This window comes from Zeus faber (genome assembly GCF_960531495.2).
Source record: "Zeus faber genome assembly, chromosome: 15".
Lineage (NCBI taxonomy): Eukaryota > Metazoa > Chordata > Actinopteri > Zeiformes > Zeidae > Zeus > Zeus faber.
This window is the reverse complement of record NC_137194.1, coordinates 6,934,204-6,946,703: the sequence shown is the minus strand read 5'-3', so window position 1 is coordinate 6,946,703 and position 12,500 is coordinate 6,934,204. Positions and strand designations below refer to the sequence as shown.

General features: G+C 47.4%; 1 protein-coding gene across 1 annotated transcript in view; it reads right to left on the bottom strand.

Annotated features, from left to right (window-relative positions):
* The window catches only part of LOC307240707 (plexin-A1-like), a gene marked incomplete at both ends in the record, with an annotated part of 204,601 nt that overhangs the window by 191,001 nt on the left and 1,100 nt on the right, over positions 1-12,500 (bottom strand). Inside the window, one exon of the mRNA XM_080014554.1 lies at positions 12,404-12,500. This exon is cut by the window's right edge and continues 1,100 nt beyond it. Coding sequence (XP_079870680.1) covers positions 12,404-12,500 — 97 coding nt within the window. The remainder of the gene's footprint in view (positions 1-12,403) is intronic.

The window sequence follows — 12,500 nt, the reverse complement described above, 5'->3', positions numbered from 1 at the left end:
TAACAATTGGAATAGTTACTAGTAACAATTGAAATAGTTACCTGCAACTATTGGAATAGTTACTTGTAACAATTGGAATCGTTACTAATATCAATTGGAATAGTTACTAGTATTAATTGGAACAGTTTCCAAATTGTTACTAGTAACTATTGTTACTAGTGAAACAATTGTTACTAGTAACTATTCCAATAGTTACTAGTAACAATTGGAATAGTTACGAGTAACTATTGGAATAGTTACTAGTATCAATTGGAATAGTTACTAGTAACTACTAGAATAGTTACTAGTATCAATCGGAATAGTTACTAGTAACTATTGGAAAAATAAATAAGTGTTAGTACCTAATACATATTGACTTGTAAAAGAAAAATAGTTACTAGTAACTACTAGAATAGTTACTAGTATCAATCGGAATAGTTACTAGTAACTATTGGAAAAATAAATAAGTGTTAGTACCTAATACATATTGACTTGTAAAAGAAAAATAGTTACAAGTAACTGCTGGAATAGCAACTAGTAAGAAAAGTAAAAGTACTAGTGACTTTCGAAAAGTGACTAGTTGGTGCTATGGATGAAACGTTAAAACAACATGCCATCCCTCCATCCCTCCATCCCTCCATCCCTCCATCTCTCTCTCTCTCTCTCCTCCCAACGCCAACGTCTTACACATCCATCCCACTCCCAGCGCTCGCCAAAATAAACGCTATCACTCAAAAAGCTCAACGCGTGTATTGGGCTTTCCACTCGCTGGGCGATGGAAACCCGGGTCAGAGCACATTCTCAACTCCCACGTTGTTTACTTCTGCCAGACGCTCCGACGAGGAGCCGCTCTATTCCAGGAGGGAGGAAGAAAGAGCTCCTTCTGGGTCATGATCACACTAAGCTGCACCCAAAGACAAGGGCATGGACGGACGGACAGACAGGCAGACAGACAGGCAGGCAGACCGACAGACAGACAGATGGATAGCATTCCGTGCTCAAACAAATCTCCATGCCCTCCGCTAGCGTACCATACTTTACATTTGCACGAGGGACAAACAGGCGTTCGGGGGAGAAACCGGAGCGGCGCTTTACTGCGCGTGTTAGCGGCCGGCTGGCGTTCGCTCGGGCTCGGGCCGCGGACAATAATCTGTGTAATCTGAGTTTAAACTCCCCCATGACAGCCCTAATCCAATTATTACAGACCTCTGCTGAGATTTAGCCCCAACGCCGGGGATTGGGGGAAACGGCGTAACGCGTGCAGGGAATGTGAAGTCATCACTCGCGCCGTGATTTTCCTTCTGGACAAGGGAAGTGGAAGGTGTCGCGTGAGGGGATTCACCCGATTATACACAAATATGTATACACACCCATGGTTTACAGTATGTGCATGCAGGCCCCTGTGTGTGTGAGCGCACACACTTTATCTATATCTATATCTATATTTATATCTATAACTATAACTATATCTATAAGTTTATCTATATCTTTAACGATATCTATAACTATGTATATATTTATATCTATAACTATATCTGCATCTATAACTATATCTATATCTATAACTTTATCTATATCTTTAACTATATATATATTTATATCAATATCTATAGCTATAACTATATCTGTATCTATAACTATATCTATAACTATATATATATATATATATATATTTATATCTATAACTATATTTATATCATATCTATAACTATAACTATATCTCTATCTATATCTACTATATCAATATTGGTGAATATTATCTTATACACCAATATCCACCATTTTATTATGACGACAAAATGTATCTTCATTAAAAATCACTTGTTTTTGCTGCATCTCTGGATCCCTGAGTGGCACGTGTTCAATCTGAGCTTGTGTACCAATAGAATAGAATAGAATAGAATAGAATAGAATAGAGGGGTTCCAGGGGGTCTCCAGCCAAATTAATAGACCGTTCAACTTCACCGTTATTTAATTTGCAAGACGGTTGCACCATTGGAGGATGTACAATAATGAGTGTGTTGGTGCTGGATCAGCGGTGTGGAGCGGTGTGGAGCGGTGTGGAGATGTGGAGCGGTGTGGAAGTTTGGCCTCAATCAAAACTAACAACAAGATCCAGAGACCAAGTCTTATCAAACGGCTCCGTGGCTGAATACTGATCACATTGAGGGTCCTTGCCATGAAAATAAAAGGTCAAGCATCACGTCTGCCATCCAGCATCCCTCCATGTCGGCTCCAAGCCTTTTGGGACCTCAGTTTCAAGGGGACATGGTTTCAAGGGGACATGGTTTCAAGGGGTCTTGGTTTCAATGGGTGAAGACTTCAACCCTTTGCCCTGATTGCAGCCTCTCTCGGAGCGATGCTTTGAGGTTCTCCTATGGTTGTCCTTCCTTCCAAAGCTCCTTGATGCTCCTTATCATAGTTTTCCAATGACTTCACTGCCCTGCTCCATCGCCCTCCCAGGCGCCGTCTTCCCAATGTAATGCTGAACCCAAATCTGAACGCCCCCCACCCAGGACACCTTGCATTGACACAACGCACCGATGCAACCAAGATCTGGATCTGATACCACAATTGGCATAATACCACAAAAAAATACCCCAAATACAAAAACCCAAGTACTACAAGTAGGCGATGATGATGCTTTATATGGTCTGTGGTGTTGAATTTCTATGTTTTCCAATACTGATTCAGCCAGAGTCAGGCCTCGCCCCAATGGGACCACGCCCCAATGGGACCACGCCCTCTACTAAAGGCCATGTCAAGCAAGTCAGACATTTAAGAGGAATGACTGGATTTTTCTGCTGTTACAAACATGGCAGCATGTGAGATCGATCTACGGGGGCAAATACATGATGTACAGTGTGTACAGTACTATGTCTCGCTCTGTTGAATCCATTGAAAAGGGCACCGATACAATCATGAGGGTTATTTGGAGAATTATTTGAGAATTGCTTGGATTTCAAGATTGGAGACCACTGGGGACCAAAAATCCAGGAGAAACAATGATTGAAAATCATCAATCCTTCAAGGTCGACATTGATGCCGCAAAACTGATATTAGGTATAATATTTACTCATTTGTATTAAATGCTTTTGCTTTTTTGCTTATTGATTATTCTTTTTTATCAATATTTGTATTAACGTAAAACACATTTGATTAGATGCTGTGTTAAAAAGGTGCTATAAAAATGTATTACAATTACTGCTATTATTATGTATCAAAAAACATCTTATCATCATCATAATTTGTTGAAACATATTTTATTATTATTTATTATCAAAAAACGAATTGTATTATCTTTTTTATAAAAAATCGTATTATTATTGTTATTATTATAACTCCAAACTAACAGTCTAACCCTGTCTGTGTGGATCAGGGCAGTGATGGTATACCAGCTGAACTGCACAGGAAAACAGCAAGACAAAAACACAAACACAGCTGGGGCACACGGGTAAAGGAAAGAAACAGAACCCCAGACCCCCCCAGACCCCCACACACACGCAGGCAGGCGCGCACACACACACACACACACACACACACACACACACACACACACACACACACACACACACACACACACACACACACACACACACACACACACACACACACACACACACACACACACACACACACACAAATACATGAATTATTAAACAGCACTCACACTTATATAGAAGCACAGGCATGATTGCAGCATGCCTGCATTCCAACACCCCTGCAAGTATTTACATACCATTAAGTAAGCAAGTATTTATAATGTACACACATATAGATCACATTATCTCTATCAATATTTCTCTCTCTCACACACACAAACACACACGCACACATTCAAGCAGACACAGAAGTGAACACACACACACACACACACACACACACACACACACACACACACCAGCATAATTGGCCATCAATAAATAATTAGGCTCTTCATTAGATAGTGCAGGTCAGCAGTTTGCAGGCCTGCTGTTGTGGAGGTGTGTGTCTGTGAATGTGTGTGTGTGTGCATGTGTGTGTGTGTGTGTGTGTGTGTGTGTGTGTGTGTGTGTGTGTGTGTGTGTGTGTGTGTGTGTGTGTGTGTGTGTGTGCACGGCGTGCATTGGTACCACCAGCAAGATGCCAACAGCCAACAGGAGGACTTTACTAGGTATCGTTAATCTCGTAAGCTGGTAAAGAACTCCATTGTTGGGTCAAGATTTGGGCAATGAGAGAGAGAGAGACCAAAATGTGAATCCATCTGGACCCAGGTCCAATGAGGCCTTAAATGTAGGAAAACGTTGCCGTGCCGTAACGGTAGCCTAGGAGCGAGTTCTGGAGGTGTTGTGCATAGTTTCGCTGCCAGACAAAAAAAGGCGCGCGCACCCGGCGGGGAGCCAAAGCCAACGATTCCCATCATTCGTGCAAAATAAATAAATAAATAAAATAAAAGGTTTCTTAAAGATTGGGCTGCGTTCCATGATGCTGACACCTGCCATGTCGTCTACGGATTAACGCCATCGCACCGTTGAATACAGCTGCAGGTTCCACAGAAGAAGGGGACTTTGACGGCGCCAGATTTTGACGGAATCGTTCCGGACTTTCTCCGAGATTCATTCGCTTCCTTCATTTAACGGCGCCGTTTGAGCGGCCCCGGTGCGCTGCCACAGATTTCGGTGCGTCGGCACTTCCTGCGCTGCTACGGCCGCTGCCGACCCTCACGACGGTCGCCGTCCTGCCGCACGCCAGGCCTGAGCTGAGGGCGTGTTTCCGTCGCTCTCTCCCTGTCGGCGCACGCGAGGCGTCGGCGCCTCGGAAACGCACGGTGGCTTTCAGCGTCCGCAACGCGGCCGCTGAGGGGGCGCCAGCAGCGTCTTTGGGAGCCGCCGAGCAGGCCCCCGGGCGGCGTGCGTTTTGATTGTTTTAATCCGAGACAAACAGTGGAATAGCCGCTTCCGGCCTTTGTCACTCTCCCCGCCAACACAACAATGAACAGCGTTGTGAGACGTTGACGCACGGCGGCTCAGAGGATACAGCCCACTTCCTGCTAATCTACTAATACGGCAAATCCTGGGGGGTGGGGGGGGGGGGGTTTACCCGTGCCCAAATAAATAAATAAATAAATAAATAAATTACAAATGAATCGTGACATTAAGATATCAAATACGAGGTTCATATCATATCAATAGGCAACTCCCATGCAATGTGATTACAATTGCAGTATGATTTTTATGCATGAATTCTATGGATGATGATATGATATTCGAATGGACGTTGTGAGGAGGTCTCTGCAGGATTTGGACTTTGTTTGCGTCGCGGCTCAAAAGCAGCAGAAAGAAGGAAACTGCACCATGTCAAACGGTGTGTGTCCCCCCCCCCCGGCACGACTGGCACCGCCATTCACCGCTGTATTCACCGACCGCTGTTTTTGGAACCTCACCAGAGCTGCTCGTTACCACCGCACCGCACCGTGAGATCACACAGGTACAGTTGCTTATATATTAGCGATGGCAGAGGTCACCCCCCCCCCACCCCCACGGCCCCCTGCTCAGCATGAGCTCATCTCAACCTTGTTGTTTTACGACCCGGGCTAATTAAACCGTCAACCCCTGCCGGGGGGGGGGGGGGGGGGGGGGGGGGGGGGGGGGGCTCCAGATTAGAGCCCCCACCCGGGAGTCACGGTGTCTGGCGGTCTACCACGGTGGAGGTGAGCGGGAGAGAGGGAGAGAGAGAGAATGAGAGAGAGAGAGAGAGAGAGAGGGAGAGAGGGAGAGAGAGAGAGAGGGAGAGAGGGAGTCGACCACATCCAACCGTAAATTCAGCCCCGAGCCCTGACTGCAGGTATGTGCAGACTCTGCGAACGGAGCGTGGCTGGAAAGTGAAGCGTACTTCCTCACCCCGTGCACTAAATAAAATGCTCATTGGTCAGGCTAGGGTAAAAAAAAATATATATATATCTATATATATATAGATATATATATATATAGTCCAATTTTATTGTCAGAAAATTGCTTTTACAATAGTTGGAAATGACTTGATTGGCAATGACTTGATTGAAAATGACGCAACAATTTTCTGCCTAAATTAAACCACCACCAAAACCAATTCATAAATTCATTGAAAAATATTCTATTTCTGTATTAGACATATTCCTATTAATTGATATATGAATAGATATTTCTATAATAATAATAATTTATAAATAAATATGTATATCAATAAATTATAAATAAATATGAATACAAATTAATGAATATTTCTATGATCTATAAATTTAAATATATTTGTAATGCCAGATATGTCAGATAATATACTGAAAAGTTGGTAGCGATCCTAATTATGTATAAAATGTCAATTTTATCAATATATTGATTGATCAACATCAGATCAAATTAATGTAGATAAACCAGCAAAACAAAACAACAGCTTACGAATAACAGCCTAGAATTAAATGTATTTTCCCTGCAGGACCTTACAGCAATTATGGTATTTGTTTGATTACTTTTATTATTATTCAAATTATGCATATTTGAATTTAAATGAGAGAGGGAAGGGAAATGTGAGAGAAAGGGCGGAGAAGGAGTACAAATACACACACACACACACACACACACACACACACACACACACACACACACACACACACACACACACACACACACACACACACACACACACACACACACACACACACACACACACACACACACACACACACACACAAATGTAATAGCCACCGACCACCTTGAAGAGAGAATGCATAATGTTGAAGAGATAGTCCGGGCCGGCGCTGATGAACACTGATAAATATTAATAAATCCCATTGTGCTCAGAGACCGAGCGAGAGGTAGGGAGGGAGAGGGAGAGAGAGAGAGAGAGAGAGAGAAAGAAAGGAAAGCATTTTTTCCTCCGTTATTGCAGACGATCCCTTAAGCCGGCCTCCTCCTTGTGTTTTTTTGGGCGAAACATCCAGAGCAAGCACAAAGCTCTGTTCTTATTACAAAGTCAGTTTTCAGCCCTTGTTTCCTCCGTGTGTGTGTGTGTCATTCTTTAGAAGGCCGCAATACAGGCAATAACACACACACTCACAGATGCATACACTTACATGTGTGTGTGTGTGTGTATATATATATATACACACACAGTGCATAGCTTATTCTCTGGCTCCCTCAGAGACATAGAGAAAGACAAACACGTCATTCCTTGGCGTTTCTATCTGTTTTTCCTCCTTCCTTTCTTGGCTCTGGGTGTCGGAGTGTCTTATTAGTCATGCTGAGGACGTAGCGACGCTTGGCCCTGCCCGCTCACGGAGCTGGACGACAGCCCGCGGCCGGGGGAGGGAGGAAAGGAAGGTGACCCGACACCCGCAGAACACTCGCCTCGGCCAAGCCGGGCCGGTCCCCCCGTTAATGGCTGGAATGAAAGAAAAAGAAAAAAAAAAAAAAGAGGACGAAAGACAAGACACAGATGTATGGCGGGGCAGGAGAGCCGGTATCACGTTGACGGATCCTGCTTGAGCCATTAAGCCGGTGAAGACAGGAACGCCGTTGTGTTTTATGGGATTCGCGTTTTTCGAGCGAAAAGCTAATTTTTTTTCCCCATCGCAAAGCTGAGGAGGCGAAAGATTTGGCCGCCGTCAATAATTTGTTGAGCTGCAGAGTCACGACGCATTTGAGAAACTCCAAAAAACCCGAACCCTAACCTTTGATATGCCGTGAATTCCACGCGAATCCCTTACCCCTAGCCCCCACCCGTCTACTTTACTTCCCCTAAAACTCCCAAATTAGTTTCTTTGGCTCCGCCCGATCGCCTTTCTTCCTTCCTTACCTCCGGTTGAAGAACGAGCTTTAATTGTGGGAACTACAGCGCGGACTTGAAAATGAACATTAACAACAGAGAAGTCAACCCCACGCTCAGCGGAAAACACGTGCGGAACACCTCAATGAGCCAAGACTCGAGGGGCGAGACCCCTGCTGCACGCTACTTAAAAAGGACCCCTGCTGCACGCTCCTTACGGGACAAAATACTTGAGAAGTTGAGCCGCGAAACCGGCAAATGTTCCGCGAGATGAAGCTCAGCCTGTATCTGTCATTACATTGAACACAGAGAAGGCACAGGTCAGGAGGGTTGCAACAATATCACGAAGTTTTTGGTTGTGATATTGAACGGCTGTCAAGCTATTCTAACCGGCAGCTAGGGTCGAACCAGTAATGGAATTCAATGGAACGCAATTTTTCAAATTGCTGAGGCTGTGATTTACACAGTCGAACCCAACGGGGCCGTCCAGGGCGCCGCCTAGCGCGCCATCCCCATCGGGGCGCAACTTCGCGCACCTGTCGCACCTGTCCCCCTTTCCGACGGCACCGAATACATTTTAGCAGAGACCCGCGTATGTTTAGAATGTTCATTTTCAGATTCTAACAGTTACAAGGCTTGAAGTTAAATCAATCAGTCAATATCCTGAAGTGATTGAATTCAATAGTTAAATAAAGATAAGTTATTCATATCCATTCATGCATCAATTAATCTCATTTCATCATAACACGTGGGCGTGGCCGACAGGAAAGAGCAGTTTATATGTCGACTGTATCCAATGTTGTGTTGGTCGTTATAAAGAATGATTTATTGCTTGTGTTGAGTGAACAACACAGAAGGTAAAAAAAAAAGATCACAATTGGGTTATTTTCCAAAACTCGTTCAGCCGAAACATCGGAGGCGTGGGGCTGAAGCTCTCCCACGGCTTCCAGCAACTTTTACAACGGGGTAAAAATATTCAAAACAACCGTGAAAAACCGCCTCCTCCGCCCGTCTCGCTGTGGCAAGGTTTGTCGGCGGTCGCAGGTACAGCGCACCCCGGCCGACCGGCCGGCCGACCGACTGACCGACCGACCGACCGACCCACCCACCTCCAGATGCTGCAGGGGGTACGACAGTGACGGCGTCGGCGGGGGGGGGGGGGGGGCAGACAAAATGAAAGATTAATATCCCCATGTCCGACTCGTGAACAACGCTCATATGACGAGGGTTGAGGGGGAGATAAATTCATCACGGGGACATCCCGGGGGGGTGTTGACACGACCTTGATCGATTGCAAGCGGCGCGGCAGATGGCCATAAAGGACAAGCATGTAACTGTGCTGCCTCATCAGCATAATTATACGCCTATAGAGCCCCCCCCCCCCCCCCCCCCCCCCCGCCACAAAGCTATGTCAAAAAAAGATGTCACGATGTCATTGTCTTTTATGGCCTTGTAGCTCCCCGGCAAATTGTGAGGTAATGGCGGTCGTGATACAAATTAGGATAAGTGGCGCCCACAACCTGGCCGTTCCCACAAAGCCTTGTCAGGGCACCGTCCTTCCACACCGTTGCTTCTCGCTCCTACACGTTTGGTCGCAACTCGTCACTCGTGTTTGGTAGGTCGCGTGTGGGCTAGGCGTCAACGCGTGATCCCAAAAAACACACAGCGCAGGGCAAAATCTGAGAAGAACCTGTTGGAATTTTTTTTTGGCCCAACACAATATATCTAACCACGACCTACTTAAATAGAAGGCGGCAGGACAGCACGCCGCAACCGGATTGGTCATGTGATGAGCCAAACAGCCTCCCAAAAGCAGCCCTACGCCAGACGCCAGACGGGAAAAGAAGGAGAGGACGACCCAAAACCACCTGGCGACGGACGGTCGGGGACAAAACGAGAGCTATGAGCTTGACCTGGGGAAGTGTCCAGAAGACAGCCCAAAACAGACAGGGGTGGATAACCTCCGTCGCTGCTCCTCAGGAGGCTTAACGGGCAGTAAGTGAGCAGGGCAGGCGGGATGTGCTGCACGGCCACCTGCTCCCCTCCTGCTGCTCACGGACAGCGCTCCTATGCACCTCTGATTAGTGATCGGCGTATTTGACGACGTGGAGGTTTTTTGTCACATACACCGTATACGGACCGCATCGGCACGGGCGGGGGCGGCCAGGGGGCCGGGGGGCCGGAGAGCGAAGCCAGAATGGATATAAACGCTACAAGGAGAAAAGAGAAGAGATGGAGGGAGATTAACAGAGCGAGGAGCTCGGGGGCACGGAGAGAGAGAGAGAGAGAGATGAGTGCATAAGTCAGCCTATTTGCTTGTCAGCACATCCTTCACTCTGCCTTGTCTGCCCGTGACACTCTTAATACTCTTAGTCTATCAAAATATGTATCTTTCCATTACTCATTCCCCTGTCAACTCCCTCCACCGCCAACCCCCCCCGCAACCCTCCACCTCCCTCATTCCCTTTCTCTTTCTCTCTGCATTGCATCATCTGCTCCCAGGTCACATGCTTCCAGACGCTGGCTTTATGGAGTCGAGACCCTCTAACTCGCAGGCTGCGCACGCTCGCCCGCTCGCTGGCGGCCCACCGCCACACAGGCACGATGGGAAACAGATGGGAGGAAGAGGGGGGGGGGGGGGAGGCTGGAGAGAGCGAGGGGATTTTATTATTTTTTTTTTTTTGCCGTTTCGCAGCCAGGCGGAACAGGAGAGGTGGGGGCCCGTCGGCACGCTCTTTCTGCAGAGCGGCTCCGTGGCCACCGCCAATCCAAGGCGCATGAGACGTTCGCGGAGCTTTTGGGGGAGGAAAGAAGAGCGGCGACGCACGTTACGGTGATGATCAAAAAAGTCACATGACGAGCGACACCGGCGACACGCTTCGCTGCTCTGCCTCGCTTCTGTTTGAGAGGCGCAGCCCGGGCGGAGCGGCAGAGACGGCGTTCGGGAAGAAGATGGGGGGGAGAGGGACGAAGGACGCCCGACGAAAGTCGAACTTAGGATGTCGGTTTTGTGACCATGACCGAGCAATGAACTGCGTAAAGGCCGAGCCCTGCCCGTGCTGACCGGGTGGTGCGCTCGGTACTAGGCCATACCCGGGGGTGAAGCAGCATGGGTCAGCGTGGGCACTTCGCCACAGCTTGGTTGGAAGCGGAAAGAAGCAACACAAAGCGCCACAGCACGCGGTAACGGAGAAAACGCCGTTAGACGCGGTTGACGTCCTTTACGTCCCCTCTCAAGGTTTCCCTCTTGACCACCTGGGTTGCTATGGCGGTGTGCCGCCAAAATAATTACTCGACTGGACCCCTCAAACCGATAAAGGGAACAGTGTAGTGGAGAGAAAGGACGGGAGACGAGGGGCGCAAAGATTGTGGGGGAGGGAGTCGGGAGGAGTAAGGGAACAAGCCAAGGGGTTTAAAAAATATGAAAGAGAGAGATGGTCGGGTGGGAGAGTGGAAGAAAAAAGATAGAAGTGAGGGAGTTAGGGAGACAGAAAGAACGAGAGAGAGAGAGAGAGAGAGAGAGAGAGAGAGAGAGAGAGAGAGAGAGCAGCCCAGAGATTTATGGCAGGTTGTTATGGAGCACCAACTGAATAACAGAAGGTGAGACCAGGTGAATTATTCATGAGGACACAGCACACAGCACTGGGTGTGTGTGTGTGTGTGTGTGTGTGTGTGTGTGTGTGTGTGTGTGTGTGTGTGTGTGTGTGTGTGTGTGTGTGTGTGTGTGTGTGTGTGTGTGTGTGTGTGTCTGTGTCTGTGTGTGTGTAAGAGTGTGTGTTTCTGTGTGTTTCTGTGTGTGTGTGTGTGTGTTCATCTGTTCACATCATCGACACTTTGGCACGCATGCCTGCGCGTGCACACGCACCTTGAGGACACACTTCACACTGCAAACTCCACACCGGCCTGCCCCGAGAAGAAGGTAGAAAGTGTGATCGAGCGAGCGAGCGAGAGAGAAAGAGAGAGAGAGAGAGAGAGAGAGAGAGAGAAAGAGAGAGAGAGAGAGAGAGGCTAGCAGACCACCACCTGCGGACTATCCGTGTTACCCCTTCAGGAAATGGGTGGATGAGCGATCAGAGATGAGTGCTCAGGGGTTCTCCCGCTGACCTGCAATCAGATCCGGCTCTCAGCTCCCCTCCGGGGGGTTTCCTTGACTCCTCCACTGTCTGCCAAGCAGCCCCTTTTCCCACGGAGCATACGAAAACACTGCCTCGGAATTATTCCAAAACACATGCGGTAACACGTACAGTACTCTGTCTTGGGACAGTGTGCTGCGGTTGAGGGTAAATACTGGGCAAAACAAACAGACACCGATCATTACCTTCATTAAGTGGAGCACCGTACGGATACGTGAGCGAATTCTCATGTTGACGCTTAGGCATTTCTATCGCACGCACTCCACTGTGTCAACTCATCAATGTGAACTGAAACGATCATTTCAGGAACCTCAGCCTTATGTTTGGATTGTTGGGAGTCAACTGGAGGGGTTGGATCAATCTTTAAATTTGATCCAGTATCAAGAGAACAGCCTGGGCAACGGGGCAATCATGACCACATCCGTCAGTGACTAAAACCTCAGGCTCAGGCTCAAGACATATGACTGACATTGGAAGTTGTACAACATCAAGAGCCGCTGATTTGTACTTACCGAGTTGATGCAGGCCAGCTCCTTGTTCAGCAGCCAGGGCAGGGAGAGCCTCCCCTCCCCTCTGTAGCACGACTGGATCCTCTCCTTAATCTTCTCT